Source organism: Aethina tumida, chromosome 1 (assembly GCF_024364675.1).
Source record: "Aethina tumida isolate Nest 87 chromosome 1, icAetTumi1.1, whole genome shotgun sequence".
Classification (NCBI taxonomy): Eukaryota; Metazoa; Arthropoda; class Insecta; order Coleoptera; family Nitidulidae; genus Aethina; species Aethina tumida.
This window is the reverse complement of record NC_065435.1, coordinates 4762786-4789090: the sequence shown is the minus strand read 5'-3', so window position 1 is coordinate 4789090 and position 26305 is coordinate 4762786. Positions and strand designations below refer to the sequence as shown.

Below are 26305 nucleotides of genomic sequence, written 5' to 3'. Positions count from 1 at the left end.
ACATACTCACACACATCCATACAAAACATTTGCTTAACTTTTTTTTATTTTTTTTATGTTGATATATTTTTGAGTCTAGATTAAAATAATAAAAGTCTGTGGTAAAAATTTCGAGTAAAATTTAAAAAAATGCTAATAATCTTACGAGGTATCAATTTTAATTAATTTTATTAATAATTTGTACAGTTGGATAAATATTTAATAATTTCAATATATAAATTAAGTTTAAACTCAAAATTTGTTTTAAATTTTAAATGTAATTATTATTTCTAAGAATTTTCTGATTTTTTATGAAACTCCAGAGTATATTAATTAGTATACAGTGAGGTCTAAAAAAGTTATATCCGAAGTAAAAGGGATCCTGAAAGAGTCATTTTGTGTAAATATTGAAATATATATGTGAGAATATCAATATTTTAAGTAATAAATAGTGAACAGTTTCCTTTTGGAAGTCTTTTTAATAGTTACCAGAGAGGTCCCCACTATTTATTTATTTACATTTATATTACAATTTTTGAAATATTATTTATTAAATATTCCAAAACGTCTTGCGTAGTCTTCACCGCCAGGAAGAAGTACCCAGACTCAACTGGTATGTAACATCTGGTAGATTGTGAAACAATAAGTTAATTATTTATGTTAATTATTGATAAAAATGGCTCATACTTATACAACACACCTATTTTTATTATCCTTCACATAAATAGAATATTTTCCAAATTTTAACATGAATAAATTATTTAAAATAAAGTTATGAATTATTATTATTAATGCTTTGATAAATATTGAACAGTTCAATATAATAAATTACAGAATATCTTTGAAATATTAAGCTTTCTACTCAATATAATAAGATAAATATTTATTATTAAATTCATAAAAAATACAATAATATTATCTAAAGTACGTAGTACCCCCAAGGAATATTTTTTTAATTAATTTCAAGGTAAATTGTCGTATTTATTATAATAAGTAAGATAATTTGAATCATTGTTTACATTTTTATCTAAAACCATTATTGCTTATCTTAACAGTCATAGACAAAGTATTTCAATGTATAAAATCGAAAGCAGTTGAAATTTAATGTTAATTTAATTTCGTAAACTTGAAATTTGTATTAGTTCAGTTTTCATGGTAATTAATAATAGTATTTTAAATAAAATCCTAATTAAAATTGATTTTCTTACGAGCAAATTTTTTAACTAAAATCCTAAATAAAAATGATTTTCTAAAGGGCACCTTTGTAGTGGCTTTATAGACAAAGAAGTTTAAAGTATGACATCGAAAGCAATTAAAATTTATTGTTAATTTAGGTTTGAAAGCTCAAAAATTGAATCATTTCAGTTTTCATAACAGTTGACAATAATTTTTTAACTAAAATCCTAATTAAAAATGACTTTCTAAGGAACACCTTTGCAGTGGATACATAGACAAAGAATTTCAAAGTATGAAGTCGAAAGAAGTTGAAATTTAATGTTAATTTAGGTTTAAAAACTCGGAAATTGAATTATTTCAGTCTCATGACAGTTGATAATAATTTTTTAACTAAAATCTTAATTAAAAATTACTTTCTAAGGAACATCTTTGTAGTGGATATATATAATTTCAAAGTATGACATCGAAAGCTGTTGAAATTTACTATTAGTTTAGCTTTGAAAGCTCAGAAATTGATTTATTTCAGTTTTAATGACAGTTGGTAATAATTTTTAACTAAAATCCTTATTAAAAATGACTTCTAAGGAGCACCTTTGTAGAGGATACATAGACAAAGAATTTCAAAGTATGACATCCAAAACAGTTGAAAGTTAATGTTAATTTGGTTTTGAAAGCTCAGAAATTGAATCATTTCAGTTTTCATAACAGTTGACAATAATTTTTTAACTAAAATCCTAATTAAAAATGACTTTCTAAGGAGTACCTTTGTAGTGGATACATAGACAAAGAATTTCAAAGTATGAAGTGGAAAGTAGTTGAAATTTAATATTAATTTACGTTTGAAACCTCGGAAATTGAGTTATTTCAGTCTCATGACAGTTGATAATAATTTTTTAACTAAAATCTTAATTAAAAATTACTTTCTAAGGAACATCTTTGTAGTGGATATATATAATTTCAAAGTATGACATCGAAAGCTGTTGAAATTTACTATTAGTTTAGCTTTGAAAGCTCAGAAATTGAATTATTTCAGTTTTAATGACAGTTGGTAATAATTTTTAACTAAAATCCTTATTAAAAATGACTTCTAAGGAGCACCCTTGTAGAGGATACATAGACAAAGAATTTCAAAGTATGACATCCAAAGCAGTTGAAAGTTAATGTTAATTTGGTTTTGAAAGCTCAGAAGTTGAATTATTTCAGTTTTAATGACAGTTGGTATTATTTTTTTAACTAAAATCCTTATTAAAATGACTGTCTAAGGAGCACCTTTGTATTGGATAGTTAGTAATAATTGTTTAACTAAAATCCTAAGTAAAAATTATTTTCTAAAGGACACCTTTGTAGTGGATACATAAACAAAGAATTTCAAAGTATGGCATCGAAAGCAGTTGAAAGTTAATGTTAATTTGGTTTTTAAAACTCAGAAATTGAATTATTTTCGTTTTCATGACAGTTGGTAATAACTTTTTAACTAAAATCCTAATTAAAAATGACTTTCTAAGGAGCACCTTTATAGTGGATACATAGACAAAGAATTTCAAAGTAAGACATCGAAAGGTGTTTTAAATTTACTATTAGTTTAGCTTTGAAAGCTCAGAAATTGAATTATTTCAGTTTTAATGACAGTTGGTAATAATTTTTAACCAAAATCCTTATTAAAAATGACTTTCTAAGGAGCACCTTTGAAGAAGATACATACACAAAGAATTTCAAAGTATGACATCCAAAGCAGTTGAAAGTTAATGTTAATTTGGTTTTGAAAGCTCAGAAATTGAATTATTTCAGTTTTAATGACAGTTGATATTATTTTTTTAACTAAAATCCTTATTAAAATGACTGTCTAAGGAGCACCTTTGTATTGGATAGTTAGTAATAATTGTTTAACTAAAATCCTAAGTAAAAATTATTTTCTAAAGGACACCTTTGTAGTGGATACATAAACAAAGAATTTCAAAGTATGGCATCGAAAGCAGTTGAAAGTTAATGTTAATTTGGTTTTTAAAACTCAGAAATTGAATTATTTTCGTTTTCATGACAGTTGGTAATAACTTTTTAACTAAAATCCTAATTAAAAATGACTTTCTAAGGAGCACCTTTATAGTGGATACATAGACAAAGAATTTCAAAGTAAGACATCGAAAGGTGTTTTAAATTTACTATATATATATACTATATATATACTACTACTACTACTACTACTAGCTTTGAAAGCTCAGAAATTGAATTATTTCAGTTTTAATGACAGTTGGTAATAATTTTTAACCAAAATCCTTATTAAAAATGACTTTCTAAGGAGCACCTTTGAAGAAGATACATACACAAAGAATTTCAAAGTATGACATCCAAAGCAGTTGAAAGTTAATGTTAATTTGGTTTTGAAAGCTCAGAAATTGAATTATTTCAGTTTTAATGACAGTTGATATTATTTTTTTAACTAAAATCCTTATTAAAATGACTGTCTAAGGAGCACCTTTGTATTGGATAGTTAGTAATAATTGTTTAACTAAAATCCTAAGTAAAAATTATTTTCTAAAGGACACCTTTGTAGTGGATACATAAACAAAGAATTTCAAAGTATGGCATCGAAAGCAGTTGAAAGTTAATGTTAATTTGGTTTTTAAAACTCAGAAATTGAATTATTTTCGTTTTCATGACAGTTGGTAATAACTTTTTAACTAAAATCCTAATTAAAAATGACTTTCTAAGGAGCACATTTGTAGAGGATACATAGACAAAGAATTTCAAAGTCTGACATCCAAAGCAGTTGAAAGTTAATGTTAATTTGGTTTTGAAAGCTCAAAAATTGAATTATTTCAGTGTTCATGACAGTTGGTAATAACTTTTTAACTAAAATCCTAATTAAAAATGACTTTCTAAGGAGCACCTTTATAGTGGATACATAGACAAAGAATTTCAAAGTAAGACATCGAAAGGTGTTTTAAATTTACTATTAGTTTAGCTTTGAAAGCTCAGAAATTGAATTATTTCAGTTTTAATGACAGTTGGTAATAATTTTTAACCAAAATCCTTATTAAAAATGACTGTCTAAGGAGCACCTTTGTATTGGATAGTTAGTAATAATTGTTTAACTAAAATCCTAAGTAAAAATTATTTTCTAAAGGACACCTTTGTAGTGGATACATAAACAAAGAATTTCAAAGGATGGCATCGAAAGCAGTTGAAAGTTAATGTTAATTTGGTTTTTAAAACTCAGAAATTGAATTATTTTCGTTTTCATGACAGTTGGTAATAACTTTTTAACTAAAATCCTAATTAAAAATGACTTTCTAAGGAGCACATTTGTAGAGGATACATAGACAAAGAATTTCAAAGTCTGACATCCAAAGCAGTTGAAAGTTAATGTTAATTTGGTTTTGAAAGCTCAGAAATTCAATTATTTCAGTGTTCATGACAGTTGGTAATAACTTTTTAACTAAAATCCTAATTAAAAATGACTTTCTAAGGAGCTCCTTTATAGTGGATACATAGACAAAGAATTTCAAAGTAAGACATCGAAAGGTGTTTTAAATTTACTATTAGCTTAGCTTTGAAAGCTCAGAAATTGAATTATTTCAGTTTTAATGACAGTTGGTAATAATTTTTAACCAAAATCCTTATTAAAAATGACTTTCTAAGGAGCACCTTTGAAGAAGATACATACACAAAGAATTTCAAAGTATGACATCCAAAGCAGTTGAAAGTTAATGTTAATTTGGTTTTGAAAGCTCAGAAATTGAATTATTTCAGTTTTGATGACAGTTGGTATTATTTTTTTAACTAAAATCCTTATTAAAATGACTGTCTAAGGAGCACCTTTGTATTGGATAGTTAGTAATAATTGTTTAACTAAAATCCTAAGTAAAAATTATTTTCTAAAGGACACCTTTGTAGTGGATACATAAACAAATAATTTCAAAGTATGGCATCGAAAGCAGTTGAATGTTAATGTTAATTTGGTTTTTAAAACTCAGAAATTGAATTATTTTCGTTTTCATGACAGTTCGTAATAATTTTTTAACTACAATTCTAAATAAAAATTATTTTCTAAAGAACACCTTTGTTGAAGATACACGAACAAAGAATTTCAAAGTATGACATCGAAAGCAATTGAAATTTAATGTTAATTTCGTTTTGAAAATTCAGAAATTGAATTATTTTAGTTTTTATGATAATTAACAATGATTTTCTAAGGAGCACCTTTGTAACTAGTGAATACATAGACAAAGAATTTCAAAGTATGACATCGAAAGTAGTTGAGATTTAATGTTAATTTGGGTTTGAAAACTCAGAAATTGAATTTTAATTAAAAATGATTTTCTAACTGACAACTTTGTAGTGACAAAGTCGACAAAGTATTTCAAAGTACATGACATCAAAGGCAGTTGAATTAAATGTCAGTCTAGTTTGGAAAACACAAAAGCAAAATTATTTCAGTTTTCATGGCAATTAGTAATAAGTTGTTCAAGCAAAAACCTAATTAAAAATGACTATCTAAAAGACAACATTGTAGTGGATAATGATCCATCGGAACGTCCCAAAAACCAAAAATATTTTTGGCAAGCCAAAAAGTTTCATTTTTCACAAATATCAATCCCAGACTAATTAGTCAGAATGTGAGTAGGAGCGTAACTAGTCGCGTAAACATTGTACAAACTACATTATTTTGGGTTGTATTTATGGAATTAGATTTCAATCGCGAAAACATGACATTGGTTGCGGCGAACCACACGTGCTAAACGACGCAAATTTTCGCGAGATTTGTTTAACATTTTAACGGCACCGCGTCCGTTAAATGCGACGCTAATTGTTCACATAATCGTATGCAGTTTTTCGACCGCGTTACGTAAATATTTCCACGACGCATTTAATCAATCTCGGATATGAAAAAACTAATGTAAACGTACTTTATTTTGATTTCGCATCGCCATGTGTCAAGGACGCCGTATGTTTATTTCACACGAATGTTTTGTCAGATTAGGGCTCGGTTTTCTCTCTAGATAATATAATGGGTCTTATCATGGACAAATAGTGAAACGAATAAGCAATTTGATGGGATGAAAAAAGATTTGTACAAGAATAACGTACGCAGTCTATATACACGATGACTCTTTGATAGGACAATCGCAAATTCAGCGTCTTCGAAAACTTTCCGAAAACATAAATATTATGAAAATTTTGGCAATGAACCTAATTTTAATTTTATTTACTTCCATTAATGTTGACGTGAAGTGTTGATCAGTGTAAAAGTCACTTTATTATTATATTATTTTCTAATAATTTTTAAATTATTTTGTTTGTTCTTAGTTCACGTGATGTAAATTTTTAAGTAGTGCCATAATTATGTGTAGCCACAAACAATACTATTATAATATTAATGTTATGTTAATAAATTAACTATTTAACCATTTCACACGAGGCAACATTAGTAAAATAAATTTATTTTATCCACGTTTTCCTCGTTTCACAGTAATAATTATTACCTATTATTTTTGTTTTTAGTTTTTAATTCAATAAAACATTGAAATTCGATGAAGAGGTTTATTATTTATATTATTTATAATTTTATATAATAATCACATAAATATTTGTTATTTGTTTCTACGTTTTTTATTTAAAAATTCCAATATGGACCTGGAATGACCTGAATTAACAATAAAAATTAAAAGATAAAGTAAAATTTGTAGTAGTTAAAGGGTTGTTACATTTATCTTTTGCTACAACATTAATAAAATAAATTTATATTGACCATGCTTGTTATATTTTTGTTTAAAAATTCCAATAATGACCTGGAGTTACCTAAACTAACAACAAAATGTTTACTCAGTTCAAAGAAATAGTTATTATCTGAGATTTTTGTCCTTGTCTTTAATCAAAACATTCAAATTCACTAAGAAAATTAATCTACTTTTCTGCTCAATTTTGTTATTTAATATTTGTTAATGTAATAACATATATTTTGTAATTGACACATGTTTTCTTATTTCAAAGGAATGGTTATTACTGTGATTGTTGTCCTTGGTATATAGTCAAAACATTCAAATTCATCTGAGAAAATTAATATAATTTCCTGTTCAAAATTTTTATATGTGATGCATGTTTTCTTATTTTAAAAGAATAGTTATTATTTGAGATTTTTATTCTTGATCTTTGGTTAACGGACTCAAATTTGACTAAGAAAATTAATATACTTTCCTGGTAAAAATTTTTGTTCTTTGATTTTCTTATAATAATCACATAAATATTTTGTATTTGATCCATGTTTTCTTATTTTAAAGAAACAGTTACTATATGAAATTTTTGTCCTTTGTCTTCAGTCAAAACACTCAAATTTGACTAAGGGAATTAATATACTTTCCTGCTCAAAACTTTTGTTGTTTAATATTCCTTAAAATAGTTCTAGTTGATCCCTGTTTTCTTATTTTAAAGGAATTGTTATTATCTGAGATTTTTGTTGTTAGTCTTTGGTCAAAGTACTCAAATTTGATTAAGAAAATTAATATACTTTCCTGCTAAAAAATTTTATTTAATTTTCTTAAAATAATCACATAAATATTTTGTATTTGGTCCATGTTTTCTTATTTTAAAGAAACAGTTACTATATGAAATTTTTGTCCTTTGTCTTCAGTCAAAACACTCAAATTTGACTAAGAGTATTAATATACTTTCCTGCTCAAAACTATTGTTATTTAATATTTCTTAAAGTAGTCACATATATATTTTCTATTTGATCCCTGTTTTCTTATTTTAAAGGAATAGTTAATATCTGAGATTTTTGTTCTTGGTCTTTGGTCAAAGCACTCAAATTTGATTAAGAAAATTAATATACTTTCCTGCTAAAAAATTTTAATTTTTAATTTTCTTAAAATAATCACATAAATATTTTGTATTTGGTCCATGTTTTCTCATTTTAAAGAAATAGTTATTATATGAGATTTTTGTCCCTTGTCTTCAGTCAAAACACACAAATTTGACTAAGAGAATTAATATACTTTCCTGCTCAAAACTATTGTTATTTAATATTTCTTAAAGTAGTCACATACATATTTTCTATTTGATTCCTGTTTTCTTATTTTAAAGGAATAGTTAATATCTGAGATTTTTGTTCTTGGTATTTGGTCAAAGCACTCAAATTTTATTAAGAAAATTAATATACTTTCCTGCTAAAAAATTTTATTTTTTAATTTTCTTAAAATAATCACATAAATATTTTGTATTTGGTCCATGTTTTCTCATTTTAAAGAAATAGTTATTATATGAGATTTTTGTCCTTTGTCTTCAGTCAAAACACACAAATAATATTGTTATTTAATATTTCTTAAAATAGTCATATACATATTTTCTATTTGATCCCTGTTTTCTTATTTTAAAGGAATAGTTATTATCTGAGATTTTTGTTCTTGGTCTTGGTCAAAGCACTCAAATTTGATTAAGAGAATTAATAAATATACTTTCCTGCTCAAAACTATTGTTATTTAATATTTCTTAAAATAATCACATAAATATTTTGTATTTGGTCCATGTTTCCTCATTTTAAAGAAATAGTTATTATATGAGATTTTTGTCCTTTGTCTTCCATCAAAACACTCAAATTTGACTAATGGAATTAATATACTTTCCTGCTCAAAACTATTGTTATTCAATATTTCTCAAAATAATCACATAAATATTTTGTATTTGATCCATGTTTTCTTATTTCAAAGGAATATTTATTATCTTAGATTTTTGTCCTTGTCTTTAGTCAAAACATTGAAATTGAACTAAGACAATTAATATACAGCTCAAAATTTTCGTTATTTAATATTTCTTCAAATAATCACATAAATATTTTGTATTTGATCAAGGTTTTCTTATTTGAAAGGAATATTTATTATCTGAAATTTTTCGTCTTTAGTCAAAACAAAGAAATTCAACTAAGAAATTTAATATACGTTCCTCCTCAAAATTATTGTTATTTAATAATTCTTAAAATAACCACATAAATATTTTGTATTTGATCCATGTTTTCTTACTTCAAAGAAATAGTTATTAACTGAAATTTTTGTCCTTGGTCTTTAGTCAAAACATTCAAATTCCACTAAGAGAATTAATAATATATTTTCCTGCCCAAATATTCGTTATTTAATATTTATTAAAATATTCACATATTTATATTTTAAGGTTTTGATTTGAAAGAGAAAAAAATTATGTTATTAAGGTTACAACAAAAACGTTAAAAAATTGCTGGTAATAACTAATATTTTCAAATGACAACAACCTTGATAAATAAATAATTTTTATTAATATTACAAGTAAATGTAATTAAATTAACTAATTTTTGCATTAACACTAATTTTTGACGTCAATTTGTATGACTAAATACCCTCATTAGATTTTTTTAAACCAAATATTTAAAACTTAGAACGCGTGTCTAACATTGACAAATAATCTGATTATATTATCATTAATTCTTGTGTCAAGTTTCAAAATTTGTTTGCATTAAATTAACACTACAAACATCAAAAATATAATTCTATTATAATATTTTAATTTTAGTTAACTATAATTCCTAAAGAATATAATAAAATAAATAAAATATGAAAGTTTTCGTGCATTCAAAATAAAACGAATTAGTTATTAATTAGTTTGTTTATATTTGAAAGGATCGTATTGGTTTTGGAATCGATCGGCTGCGTCGGGCAGCAAGTGGAAAAAAGCGTAATAACTTCCTGATTGAATTATTCGCGCTAGACAAGGAACAAAGTTATTGTTGTCGAGTGACCATGGTAAAAATCTTGGATGTCAATAGCCTTTTCTAGTTTGTAGCAATTTTCGGCGGTTGGGCGCGTGTCCGTGCTATTTTTAATGCGCACCAACACATTTCAATCCGTATGAATAATATAGAATAATTCCGGCATTTAAATTCAAGACTTCCATTCCTGTTGTTGCGCAACTTTCTGGACCGTGCTTAATTAGCTACGTCAATTTTATTCGCCGCTGTAACACCATATTGTCGCACGATTAATTTGAATATTCCCCGGTTATATAAGACTTGTAAAAATAGATGAATTGGCACCCGTGCAAAACGTCCATCAAAATGACGTTCAAACGTTTTGTGCCGTTTATGCCGGACGGTGTGAAACTGCAGTGAACTTTTCCAGTTCGCATCCGCCATGTTGAGCCATGGCAAAATGCACACCGTCTCTTGTAAATGAACTCGTGAATGAACGTAAAAATTGCACATTTATGCATATGCACTGTTTACGCAAAAGCGCACTTGCATCCATCTCGTGGGTGTTTCATGTTTGTGCTGCAATGCAATGGTTTACGGTAATTTTGCCGATTTTGTCAACACGGTGGAAATTATTCCTTTGAACTGTAGTTTTGCAACAAATAGACACATAGTACATAAACACCGTTTTGTTATTGCATTTGTTTTGTGACCCGTGACCGTTGGTCGAAACAAATTGTTGAGTCCAGAAAATTCATAAATGAAATCGGGCTTATTCAGTTTTGATTTGTTATTATTTAATTTGGAAGGATATTAAATAACAAAAACATCAGCAAAATATGTTTATTTGAATGTCATTCATTTTTTTTTTCTTCAAATATTAATTAATGTTTTGACTAAAAACTGCAGGGTAATGAGTTATTTTGAAATGGGAAAATATGGATTTATTTTCACTTCCTCTTTTCATTTCTGCTGTTCCACCAAGTTCTTGCTGAAATCTTACACAAAAAACCTTCAAATATAAACCAGAGAAGGCAACAAAGAGAAAAGCATATTGATTCAAATATCATTAATCTTTTGACTACAGATTAAGGACACTGAAACACTGAAATAAAAAAATCATGAACATGTTTCTACAAAACAATCTAATTTTTGCTGATATATTAAGTAGCTCCAAATTCTTACTGGAATTTTACGTAAAAAACCCTTCATACATAAAATATTTGTTTTTTCTTTATTTTAAGAAACGTTAAATAATATAACTTTAAGAAGAAAAATATTAAATCCAGTACCATTAATTTCTTCATTGAATTTCAATATTTTTGACTACAGATTAAGAACAAACACTAAAATAATAAAATCATGCACAAAATAAATTTATTTTATTAACGTGACAACAAAATTAAAATAAAAGAACTGTAAATTGTTTTACATATTTAAATTTTTATTGATAGATCAAGTAACTCCAATTTTTTACTGGAATTTTACATAAGAAACATTCATACATAAAATTTTATGTTATTCCTTTATTTTAAGAAATTTTAAATAATAAAACACAAAATAATTTTATTTTATTAAGGTGGCAACAAAATTAAAATCAAAGGACTACATTATTCTATATCTTTAAATTTTTGCTAATAGATCAGGTAACTCCAATTTTTTTCTGTAATTTTACATAAAAAACCTTCATACATAATATTTTGTTATTCCTTTATTTTAAGAAATGTTAAATAACAAAACTTTAAGAAGAAAACATTGTTTCTAATACCATTAATCTCTTTATTGAATTTTAATATTTTGACTACAAATTAAGAACACTGAAATAAGAAAATCATGCACGAAATAAATTTATTTTATTAATGTGGCAACAAAATTAAAATAAAAGAACTCTAAATTCTTCCTGGAATTTTACATAAAAAATCTTTATACATAAAATATTTATGTTATTCCTTTATTTTAAGAAACGTTAAATAATAAAACTTATATAGATTCATTGAATTTCAATATTTTTTACTGCAGATTAAGAACAAATATTAAAATAAGAAAAATAAATAAAATAAATTTATTCCATTAATGTAGCAACAAAATTAAAATAAATGAACTGTACACTATTCTAAATCTTTAAATTTTTGCTGATAGGTCAAGTAACTGGAATTTTACATAAAAAATCTTCATACATAAAATTTTATGTTATTACTTTATTTTAAGAAACGTAAACAATAAAACTTTGAGAAGAAAAACATTGATTCCAATACCATTAATCTTTTCATTGAATTTCAATATTTTTGACCACAGATTAAGAACAAACACTAAAATAAGAAAATCATGCACAAAATAAATTTATTTTATTAACATGACAACAAAATTAAAATAAAAGAATAAAATATTAGTCACTTTTAAATTTTTACTGATGGTTCAAGTATTCCTTTATTTTAAAAAATATAGAAGAAAACAATATAAATTTATTTTATTAACGTGACAACAAAATAAATATATAAGAACTCAAAATTATTCTTCACCTTTTAATTTCTACTGTTGGTTCAGACAATTTCAGTATCTTATAAAAATTTAAAATAAGAATTTGGAACATAAAATATTTGTTATTCTTTTATTTTAAGAAAATAAATAATAAAACTTTTGGAAGAAAAACATTAATTCTTTTCATCGTTTTTCAATATTTTTATAAGAATCCTTCAAACATACAACATTTATGTTATTCCTTTATTTTAAGAAACATTAAATAATAAAACTTTCAGAAGAGAACGAAATAAATTTATTTTATTAATATGGTCAATAAAATAATTACAAAAGAACTCTAAACTAAATTATTCTACTATTTTTTAATTTCTGCTGTTGGTTTAGACAATTCCAAGTTCTTATTGAAATATTTAAATAAAAACCTTCAAACATAAAATTATTTTATTCCTTTATTTTAAGCAATATTAAATAATAAAACTTTGAGAAGAAAACAAAAGAAATTTATTTTATTAGTGTTAAAATTTAGTAATACAAAAAATATTTATGTGATTAATTTATTCCAAGAAATATTAAGTAGTTGCAAATTTAAACTAGAAATTATACTATTTCCAATATGATTAAATCTCTTCGTCGAATTATAATGTTTCCTTGTGATTCCATTTTTACTGGAAAATTTTAAATAAAAATAATTCCTTTGAACTTTAGTTTAACAACAAATAAATACTTAGTATAGTAATATATTTACACAATTCTGTTATTGAAATTGTGTTGTGATTGTTGACGTTGACTAAAATAAATAACTACGTGTAGAAAATTATTAAATAAAACCCATTAAATTTAGTTTTTTATGTAAATATGAGGATTTGTTGTTAAATCTTAATTTAAAATAAATAACAGGAAAAGTAGGAGGTTGTTCAAAATGTTAATAAATAATAAATGACAGAAGTTTAATTAACACTTAACTAAAATCCATTTAAAAATAATGACAAAAGTTTTAATGACACAATTTTTTGCCTCTGTCAATTAGTAAATCAAAAAGTATTTTAAACTAAACTAAAGTTAAATTGTGATTGAATTCCGGTTGTTTTTCTACATTTTTCTAACGCTGTTGTGTTTTGTATTTGATTCGTTTTCAGTTTATGACACTTGTAAATAAAATTTTCCAGCATAACAATTTATAAATTTCCCCGACCTTTCATATGACTGAAAGAAATGAGATTCTATTGCATTCCAAGAATCACACCGGCATAATATAATACAAGAAATCAAATATTTACCTTCACAAAGACACGAAGCATCCAGTATTTTATTGCTCATACGTTTTATTTCGTAATGTACGCGGAAAACTTACTTCCATGGTAATGTCGCTTCTTTTAATAAACAATATGACTCAATATAAATATATTGCCGGGAAAGAAAAATTATTATTTCTTGAACGTAACCGAATGGATTTTATGACCGTGTGAGTATAAAAGTGGTGGAACACGTATGGCTTCTTACATTCATCTTTGCACGTAATTTCATGTTTATTTTTTCTGTTATTTTTGTTCCGCCAAAATTGTTAATGTAAATATTTAATAAATTTAAAGAGATTAGAACATTTTGCCCTCGCAAATCACTTTTAAATAACATTGTATTCTATCTGGTTGTTTCATCATTGCAATGTTGCTATCTCAGGGTATAATGTTGTATTTTGATAATAAATGTTTACGCAATGTAAAATAGTTTCATTAACTTGTAGTGTTTTATCTGTGTTCGCAAAACGAATAAAAATCATCATTCACAAACCGTTTCATTTAGTTGTAAATTAATTCGTTAAATTTGTATCGGACGATGATCAATTACAACTGAATTATTCACTGGAAATTATTTAAAAGCTTTTATAACATTCGAAACAAATAACGAGATCAGTTGAAAAACAAAAACACAAATGTATCAACTAATCGAAAAATAAATCTACTCAAATATAATTAATTTCCTCCCCCAGTTGGATTTTAATGTTTTGACTAAAAAACCATCATGAAAGTTGTAAATAATACCTATTATTTTGATATGAAAATCACCTTGCTAAAAATTAATTTGTTGTGCTATTTTTATAACAAAATAAAATTAAATGACTAGTCACTTTTGCGTCATCTTTTAATTTTTGCCCACATTTTGTTTGAATCATAAAACATTATTTGTTAGATTTAAAAATATAATATATATAATAAAGTGATTTTTCAGTACATATTTGACACCATTATTTCATTTGTTACATATAATTTGAGTCACAGACACACCTATAGTTTATTAGTTTCGTCTAACAAGTCTAATAATTTTATATAAGTTTCTGTTATAATTATATTTTCATGAGTATTACCTTTATTAAATTTAAAAAAAATTGTGTACAAACAATTGACTGAAATGTCACTAAATCCCATCGTTGAATGTCGACTAACAGTTGACGACAAACATTATGAATAATAACAATTACTCTCAAATGAAAAGATGCCTTTTTTAAAATTAATATATATAATAATAATTCGTTTATGTTACAACAAAATAAAATTACGTGAACACAAATTTTTACATCATATTTTAATTTTAGACGTTAGTTTGTTTGGCTCAATATCCTCATTGGAATTTTTGCACCAAATACCTTAAAACTTTTATGTGATTAATGGTTATTTTTTATTATATTGTATATATGTAATTGTATTGTATTTTTTAGACTCAGCTTTATATGGTTTTTAGTTTGTTATGTTTATTATAATAATATCTTCATTATTATTATTATTATTAAATTTAAAATGGAGAATTTTGAGCACAACTGAACTGACAAACATTATGGGTAATAAATATTACTCTCAAATGAAAAAACGCCTTGAGATAAATTTATTTACTGCTCTGCTTTATTTTTTATTTTAATTCGTTTATGTTACAACAAAATAAAATTAAATGAACACACATTTCTACATCATATTTTAATTTTAGACGTCAGTTTGTTTGACTCAATATCCCCATCGGAATTTTTGCACCAAACACCAAACTTTTACGTGATTGATGGTTAAGTTTTTATTATATAACAGGATAATTTATTGTCATTATTATTTCATTTATTATATGTACTTTGATTAAAAAATTCAGTATAAAAATCTCTATTATATTTTTTAGTTTTATATGGTTGACTGTTTATTTTATTTATTATAAGCATAATTATATCTTCATTATTATTATGATTAAGTTTAAAATGTTGGACACAAAAAATTGATTCAAATGTCAATAATTCCCATCGTTGAATGTTGAAGTTTTGACAAACAATTACTCTCAAATAAAAAGATGCTTTGATAAAAATTAATATATTATTTTAGTTTATTTTTATATTTTAATTCGCTTATGTTACAACAAAACATAATTAAATAAACACATTTTTACATCATATTTTAATTTTACACATCAGTTTGTTTGGCTCAATATCCTTATTGGAATTTTTGCACCTTAAAATTGGTGTGGTTATTTTTTATTATATAACAGGATAATATGTTTACATTATATTTAGATATATATACATTTTTTTTTTTATTTTGATTCGTTTATGTTACTACAAAGTAAAATTAAATGAACACAAATTTTTACATCATATTTTAATTTTAGACGTGTTTGATTCAATATCCTCATCGGAATTTTTGCACCAGATAGATACCTTGAAATTTATATATGATTATTATTTATTTTTTATTATATAGAGTTCAAGTTATATTGTTTTTTAAAGCATTTATGTGTATTACAGTTATAATTATAGTATATCTTCATTACTATTATTATTAAATTTAAAAGGAAGAATTTGAAGCATAAAAAAATTATTTAAATATTATTAATTCTCATCGTTGAATGTTTATGTTTTGATGAACAACTAACAATAAAAATTACGAGTAATATCTATTACTCTCGAATGAAAAAATGCTTTGAAACAATTATTTTGTTGCTCTAATTTAATTAATTGGTTTATATTAAATAAAATAAAATTAAATTAACACAAATTTATATCATATCATATTTTAATTTTAGATCTCAGTTTATTTGATATAATATCGACACTGGAATATTTAGAGATTATAAATTATTATTATTATTAATTATTAGAAAATCCAGATTAATAATAATCTCCCACAAGATTATATCGTATTTTTTAGGCTCAGTTTTATATAGATGCAAATATAAGAGTTATAAATTAAATCTTCATTATTACTATTATTATTAAATTTGAAATGAAAAAAATTGAGCACAAAAAATTGATAAAATAATACTAATATAGAAATGAACCCTAATTTTACAACAACAATGTCTTCAATGAAATTTTTATATGAAACACCTTAAAAATTATTGATTATTAGTTATATGGAACAATAAATTCTTGACATAATTACTTCATTTGTTACATGTATTCTAAATATAAAGTTTAGTTTAATAATTTCCATAGAATTATATATTTTTAGGTTCAGCTTTTTATGATTGATAGATTATTTTGTTAAAAGCATAATACTATTATGTATATTACAGTTATAATTATATTTTCATTATTATTGTTTTTAAATTTAAAATGAAGGGTTTTGGGAATATAAAAAAATGTGTTCAAATGTCATGAAAACTGACGATAAAAATTTCTGGTGTAACTATTACTATAAAAAACTTTTTGATAGGAATTAGTTTTCATATCCTGTTTTATTTTCTAATTGTTAATTTGTTTTACTCAATATCCTTATTAAAACGTAAAAACATTAGAAGAAAAAATGTCATCAATTCCTTTGTCGATTTTCAGGAGTTTGAAACGTTTGAAGTGAAACATTTAAAAGCTTCTACACAAAGGAACTGTGATTTTTCAGATGCAGATATTTTTGTATAACGGTATATCTATGTACTATATATTGATCAGAATATATTTAAAAGTCTGTAGAATTGAACGAGACTTTCTCGACACATGTTGATTATTACACGTTCAATTTTGATTTTTATTTAAGTTAAATTTACATTATACTTATTCCTACTGAATTTAAAACCGAGAAAGATCATGTATTTAGTTGTGTGATCAAAACGAATTGGGGAAATAAGCAATTCTAACTAAACGCTCAGACTGGCTGATCCCAAAACGACCGTTAAAAGAAAGTGATTGCATCGAAACGTTTCCATAAAACTTTTGAGATCGTTTACCAACATTTATTCCTGGTACAATTCGCCTCACAATCACCCATTACATAATGCACGTCAAGATCACAGCGAGATTTCTAAAATACCCACATAAACCAAGGAATCATGCAAATGTACGGTGCGGATCGAGAACGCCGCCATAATACGAGATGACGGAAGTCGGTGACTCAACAGTTTTTACTAATTTAGTAAAAAAAGAAAAAAATGAACGTTAGGATGTCGTATCCTATTTTAAAAAAGGCGTTTGTTTACAAATTTCGTTGAATCATCTCGACGGTTCGTGTCGGCGTGACGGAAACGCATGATTCAAATGCATACTTGAAAACCTAACGGTAGTTTGTTGAGCATGCGAACAGCATTGGATGGAATTCACGGTACGAAAGTCGCGACGAAGAATGTCTGTGACGAATTGGGAAATTTATAAACAATAACAAACCCGAAGGAATTGACTAATTGAAATGATACGCTTTGTCGTTGCCACGTAACAAATTTGTTTTTGTTTGTGCGATTATTGTTGTAATGAGTGTGCCTTACGTAGAATTCGATAATTACACATTCAAATAGTTTCGGGAACGTATAAACTTAAAGGCAAACATGTTAATTGAAAGGAAAACAGTCGGACGAAATGTAAATATTAAATTTTTTCGTTGCAGTAAATTGGCCATGGGACCGGGAACGTTGGAAATTAAGCCGGAGCTGTTCAGAATTAACAGGAATCGTCTGGTGGAAGATTTGAAGACCAAAGCTCCGAATGGAATTGTTTTCCTGCAAGGCGGCAGCGAAATTCCATTCTACGACACCGACACCACCTACATTTTTAGACAGGTTTGTTCGTGCAAAAAATCTTTTTATTTCTCTCTAAAATTTTCCAAAAATTAAAAAGACTTTGCTACAAACGAAACAATCACATAATTATGCAGTTCATTGTTGTCAGCTTGGAGAGCTCGGTGAGAATTAATTTTAAGATAAAACGGAGGAACAATGATTGCGGGATTATATTAATGATAATTTTCTGGAAACAACGTAAATATTTTTTATTTACTTGCCTTGTAACAAATATTTCAAAATGTTTCGTGAGTTAACAGAACTAAAATTAGTTTAATCTTTTATTTTTATGGAGTGCAAATGTAATTTTAAAATTAAACTTTTAATCTGTGTATTTATATCCACTTAGTTATCTAAAAATTTAAAAATAACATCAGTTTGGTGTCCCACATTAAAGTAAATATTGTTTTGTTTTACGAATACAAAACATTATTTATTACAGAAAAATTAAATGGAATTTACTTAAATTGTTTTCTTTTCTACATAAATGAAATTTCTGAGAATAATTTATGTTTATCTATTCTTCTTATTATTATTATTATATCTCTAAATGTCAAGTATTAAAATAAATAAAAAAACTTTTAATTATATATACTATAGACATAATTTTTGTAGTAATAAATTGCTAAAATAAACAAAACAAATATAAAAATACATTTTAGTTTTGAAATCTTCCTAGTAATAAATTTGTATATTCTATTACTAAAAATAAAAAATGATTGTCCCACTCACACCCACAATAAAGTATTGTATTTATAAACTTGCAGAAATATTAAAACGTGTTTTAATTTAGATAATTTTATTTTTTATAAATCTAAATTAAAATTCAATTTTGTAAGAAATATTTTTTATTTGTTTATTTATTTTAAAATTACTATTATAATATAGCTTACATGTCTGGTTTTAAAATAAATAAAGCAAAAAATAAAAACACATTTTAAGAATTTATTTTGTGTATATTAAAAATAAAATTATTATTATTAATAATAAAAATAATTCATAAAATTACAGATAAATTAAAACATATTTTAATTTATGAATTAATTTATATGTTTTCATTTTCCATAAATCGAAATTACTAAGATTTATTTATTTTATTGTAATTAAATTTTATTTTTTTAAGAAATCATTAAGAAAAATTTTCTATAAAAAATATTCCTTTATTTATTTTAAAATTAGTATTGTTATAAATGTCTAATGTTAAAACAAATAAAACAAAAAATAAAACCACATTTTAAGAATTTATTTTCTGTATATTAAAAATAAAATTATTAATAATAATAATTTATTTTCTATAAATTGAAATTACTATTAAGTATAAATTTATTTATTTTATTTTATTTATTAAATTTCAGTTTTTTTAGAAGAAGTTTGTACAAAAAATTATAAAATTATAAAATAAAGTAAAAAATAAAAGCACATATTTATTTTCTGTATTTTAAAAATAATAATAATAATAATAATAATAATAATAATAATAATAATAATAATAATAATAATCATAAATTTGCAGATAAAATAAAACATATTTTAATTTATGAATTAATTTATATCATTTTATTTTTATAAATCGAAATTACTAAGATTAAATTTATTTATAAATTTTAAATTAAATTATATAAAAAGAATTTTTTATAAAAAATATTCATTTATTTATTCTGACAGTTAATTTTAAGAATTTATTGTATTACTTTACACTTTCATTTACTGTTTTATTTTCCACACAGAAAATCTTTCTAGTGTGTGTATTTCATTATTAAAATTAATAAACCAAACAATAGAAATAGTTCATTTTAGGTAGTTACAAAGCTTTATTTTCTCCACATTCTGTTCAAAAATTTATATACTTCATTATTAAAACACTGCTGAAAAATTAATGTTTTATTTTGTAAATTTTATTGAATCATTCTTTTTTTCTATAAACTGAAATTCCTAGAAATAAATTTACTTATTTTATTCTAATTATTTTTAAAGTTTTTATTTAAAATAACATCAAGAATTTTGTACCCAAATATTTACTTATTTATACTGAATTACTCTTATTATATCTTAAATATTAATTATTGAAAGAAAACATAAAATAAAAACACATTTTATTTCAAGGATTTACTTAACATAAGTGTTATTTTTTTACGTAAAACTTTCCTAGAACATTTATTACATTACTAACGATAAACGTGTTGCATTAATAAAATTATAGAAAAATTAATGTGTTAATTTGTGAATTTACTTAAATCATAAGTTCCGAAGAATAAATCTTATTTTATTATTAAAATTTTTAATAAAATATCGTTTTTAGAATTTTATATAAAAATATTTATTTATTCTAAATTACACTTATTATATTTTTAATGTCAATTGTTAAAACAAAAAATAAAAATACATTTCATTTTAAGATTTAATTAAGTTTTATTTTTTCTACAAAAAATCTTCCTATCAATAAATTTGTGTGTTTTATTGCTAAAAATAAAAAATTGTTGTTCCATATAAAAATAATGTGTTGTATTAATTAAATTCCATCTAAAAATTAAAACTGGTTTTAAATCATTTTTTTACTATAAATCGAAATTTTTAGAAATTTAAATTTATTTATTATAGTTTTTAAATCATATTCTGAATTACCATTATTATGTTTTAAGTCTCATTATAGTATAATAATAAATTTACTAAAATTAAAAAAATTGCTTTTCATTTAGAAAATTATAAAAAATTAAAATATAATAAAAAATAATAAATAAAATTAATAATGTGTGAAATAAATTTGTTTATTTTATCATAATTGTATTTCAAATTTTTTATGAACATTATTATTATTAACAAAATTTTATTATAAGGAGTACTTATATTGTATTTTTTCTACAGACAAACGTCCTTGCAATAAATTTATTTTATGACTAGAAGTAAAAATAAATTCAAAGTAAGTCACAAGTTGGGACTGATTGAGTAACAGAAAAATATAAATAAAAATATCTAAATAATTCAATGTTTGAATGCTTTACGTTCAAATGGTTTGGCAAAATTTTTAAAGGGGTCATAAAATTTACGTGTAACAAGTGTATTGACTTATACGTTACATAAATTTAAAAATTTACACACGTTATGATTTGCCACTGAACTAGATCAAATATTTGTAAAATTCTGACAGATTAATAGATAAAATTTTCGATAATCACGTTTTTCTGAACGTTACACAACCAGTAGTGTCAACACACAACCGTATTTGTTTACCGAATGTTCTGGCGTTTTAAAACAGTGATTATTAAATTATTCCGATACTATTCAAAGTGGCAACCATTAACGATTTAAGTGTATTAAATTATACGTGACCTTTAAAAAATTTTGACGCACATTAATGGGACATATTTGTTTGTTTTCTAAAGGATTTTGACCTTAATCTGGTTGTCTAGCAACATTGGTGTGGACACTTGTTTTACTACTAGTTTTTGGCTCAAAAAGTACTTTCAAATCAATCAAAACGAATCAAAGTGGTTTCTTAAATTTCTGACAATATTTATGACACTATGCATTTTTTTTTTGTCAAATCTAAAAGTGGAAGATTGTGTAACCTTAACACGTATTTTTAAAAGTACAACCGAACCGATTTTTTTATATAAATGCGACAAACCAAAATAAAACTGTCGTTAATTCTGCAGTGGAAAATTGCCAGATAATGCTCTAGGTTTTTTATTATTTATAACGGGACAGTTGGATATTTTTACACATAAATTTAAATTCATTTGATTTTTGACCATGAATTTTTTTTATTATTATTAGTTTTATATCAACTATTTTAATATTCTTCCTCAATACATCACGTCGACATGTTGATATAAATGTTATGTGTTATTAAATACTTTCTTTTAATAGCTTGACAAATTTGCGGGCTATCTTCCTGCCAAACATCCTGTTTATATTTGCAATGAAACTCAAAACCTGCGAATTCCGCCACGATTTGTCACAATACACCTCAACTGTCGTACAATTGTTATAAGTGTAACATTAGTCCGGTTTTTCAGTGTCGTTGATCTCGAAAAATAAAAATATTGACGATGTCGCAAATTTTTTCCGAAGTTGCACATATATATTTATTGAGGTTGTTGTTCATAAACATATTTGTTTTTTATTAATGTTTTGTTAAGTTGAATGGAACTGTGCTTGGAATAGTAAAATAGTTTGTTTTCGTAAATATTTTGTATAAAAAATATTGATTTTATCTTAGATGTCAAGTATTAAAATAAATAAAACAAAAAATAAACACACATTTTATTTTAAAGATTTTTTCTAGAAAAAATCTTCCTAGTTGTATATCCTATTTCTAAAAATAAAAAATAGGTGCCCACATTAAAATAAATAAAGTTTCGTAGCAAGCAATGTAAAAATATATAAACATTTTATTTTAAGGACTTACTTAAGTTTTATTTTCTCCACAGAAAATCCTTGCACCAATAAATCTGTCTATTACTAAAAATAAAAGTGTTGTATTAATAAAATTGTAGACAAATTAAAACATGTTTAATTTACTTAATTCCTCTTTTTATAAATCGAAATTCCTAAATATTTATATTTAAAATTGTTTATAAAGAATTTTGTATAAGAAATATTCGTTTATTTATTCAGAATTACTGTTATTATATTTTAAATGCAAAAAATAAAAAAGAAATATTATTTCCTTAAACTGCATTTTTCCAACAAATAATTTGCTTATGAATATTATTGCTAAAAATAAAAATCTGTTGACCTACGTTAAAAAAATGTAACTTTGCATTTACAGAAATGCTGAAAAATTGAAAGATAAAAATTCGTATATTTATTTTAAATTATTGAGTGTGTTATACACAAATATGTTTGTTTTTACTAATGTTTTGTTAATTTGAATGTGCTGGAAAGATTAAAATACTTCCTTGTTTGTTTTATTAAGAATTTTGTACAAATATTTATTTATTTATTTTGAATTACTGTTATTACACAACATTTTAAGTGTCGAGTATTTAAGTAAATAAAGCAAAAAATAAAAGAAAATATTTAATTTATAAGGATTTCCTTAAACACCATTTTTACAACAAATAATTTCCCTAGCAATAAATTTAATAAATTTGTTTATGTATATTATTGTTAAAAATATAAATCTGTTGTCCTACACTAAAAAATATAACTTTAGAACTTTAGATAAAGAAGTAAAATTATTCTAAGCTTATTTTATTAAGAATTTTATACAAAAAATATTCATTTAATTATTTTGAATATAAATAAATATTCATTTATTTATTTTAAGTTAGTGAAGTTGTTATTCACAAATTTATCTGTTTTTTTAATATTTAAAATTAATTATTATTTAGAATTCCTTTTATTATATTTTAAAAATCAAACTTTCAAATAACTAAAACAAAAATTCGAAGGATTTCCTAAAATTCCATTTTTTCTACAAATAATTTACTTAGCAATAAATTTATTTATGTATTTTATTACTAAAAATAAAAATCAATTACTCTGCATTAAAATAAATATAGTTTTTTATTTATAAATGTGTAGAAATATTAAAAAATAAATTAATATTCATTGATTTCAAGTTATTAATAAAGTTGTTACTCAATATGTTTTTAAAATTTAAAATTAAATGAAAATTTAGATTAAAAATAAAATAATTTCAATAATTGCGTTTATTATGTTTTAAAAATCAAACATTCAAATAATTAAAAATAAAAATCTGCATTAAAATAAAGATTTTCTTTATAAAAGTGTAGTAAAATTAAAATATAAATAATAATTCATTAATTTATTTCAAGTAATTGAAGTTATTATTCACAAACATATTTGTTTTTACTAAATTTTTTTTTTTAAATTAAATGGAAAAGTAGATAAAAAAGTAAAACTTTTATTTAATTAACAATTTTGTGAATATATTTATTTGCTTTGAATTACTTTTATTATAATTTCCAAATTTAAATGTTTAAATTCATATTTAAATGTGTTTAAAAAGATATTTTATTATGAGCATTTATTTAAAGTAAATTAAATTTATTAATGTATTTTTTAACTTAAAATAAAAATGTTTTGCTTCGCATCAAAGTAAATATTATTGTTGTATTTATAAATGTGCAGAAAAATTAAAACACAAATATTCATTTTATTCTACATTATTCGGATTGTTATTCACAAACATGTTTGTTTTTAGTAATGTTTTACTAAATTGTATAAAACAGTACTTAAAAAAAGTAAAATTGTTCCATGTTTGTTTTGTTTTTTATCATCTTAAATTGAGTTATGATTATTATTATTATAGTAGAAAGTCTTCATTTATTAAACACAAGGACAGCGTAAGTACAAATTGGACCACTTTTTGAGAAAACTCCCCAACACCGTAAGAAGGAAACGATATTTCATCGACAACTTAAACAAATGTAAAACTAATTAAATGCAGTGCGATAGAAAACACACAAAAAAGAAAGTCCATGTTCTATATGAATTTAAAATCGTGTAAATTAGTCTAAATTTGAAAGCACAACAGTACTTTCTACTAGTCGCAATTTTTGTTTACGAAAATTAACAGGAATTGAACATAAATATCAGCACAATAAAAATAGCTGGCGCTCAAACCGACAAACAAATCGTTTTCTGGAAAAACCATACTTCGGAAAATACGGTTGCGAATAAACCGTTGGTTTACTAACACCACAAATATGCATTACCCACAACGTTATTTTAATTTATAGCTGGAGCTGCAACTGATATTTTTGTTTGTTTGAGTACACATCGTTAATATGCAGATATCACCACCAGCAACAAAGATGTGATTTTTTTATGAGTCAGCTTTCCGCTGAACTGTTGTTCTTGGGATAACATTCGAATTTTGCGATTGAACGCGTAACCTACAGAGTGTGATTCACGATTAAAAATTGAATGAATCGGAATTGGCAAAAAAGGTTGTGTCTATTCGTGAATTGATCGTTTCATAACACAGACAGCCTTGGCGAAAAATTTGATCAAGGTTGATTTGTAATTATAAAATTTTTTTATTTATTAAACTTATCTCCATGATTTTTAAATGTAATGGCTCAAGGAAAAGTCTGTGCTGTGAACGTTCAATAAATCCAGGTCATATTGTCTGAATACCTATTATCTAATGTGTTTAATGCCACACAATGATCGCCTCAATAATAATAGGGCTGGGGAATCAAAGGAAAAAAAATGTTTAAGTGGAACAAATGCCGGAATGGGATGATTGGAGAATGAGGAGGCTGGAAACGATAAACATTGTTTTATTATGTGTGTTGATCAAAATTTAATTGAACTGTTGGCAAACAGGCCTAATTTAAATGTTTGTTTGTTATTGACTTTATTTTAAGGCACATTTTTTTACGGTAAACAAAACGATTCATCTCGTTATCATTGTTGAGTTTGAAATCAAAAGTTTCTTTGTTTTATGGTTATTAAAATTGAACAATGGGAGATTTATTTTTGTTCCAGTATCAACACATATTTATCTTTAAATTCGACGAGTCATTCTATCTATATCATTGTTGATTCACATATGGTATTAGTAAAAAAATTTTTCTTTAATGACTGTAAGTAAAAGTAAAAATTTAAATGTGAAAGCGACAAATCTATAAATATAACAGAACCAACCCAACCCAGGCCATTTTATTTACGGTAATTGTATTTTAAATAGTAAGATAGCAACATTTTTAAATATGTTCACGTATTAATTGTTTGTTTACTGTTTATATTCGTAAATTACAGCGGAAAATCATACTGTAAAATTTTATTATTAGCAAACAATGATTAAATGTTTTTTTTTTATTGTTGTTTGGAAGTGCATATTTATAGAACCATTCCATGTTGTTTATGTTGTGTTCGTTTAATAATTACTTGCACATTAATGATCCTATTTATAGAGATTGTTTTGTATATTTGAAGCTTTCACCGCTAAAATCAGGTGTTTAATTAAAACAT

The 26305-nt window shown here is 24.1% G+C and overlaps 1 protein-coding gene across 2 annotated transcripts in view; it reads left to right on the top strand.

Annotated features, from left to right (window-relative positions):
- Positions 1 to 26305, top strand: part of LOC109600793 (xaa-Pro dipeptidase) — an 88201-nt gene that overhangs the window by 45765 nt on the left and 16131 nt on the right. For both annotated transcript variants that reach the window (XM_049970707.1, XM_049970708.1), the window contains exon 2: positions 18184 to 18355. In XM_049970707.1, the coding sequence (XP_049826664.1) occupies positions 18184 to 18355 (172 nt within the window). The remainder of the gene's footprint in view (positions 1 to 18183; positions 18356 to 26305) is intronic.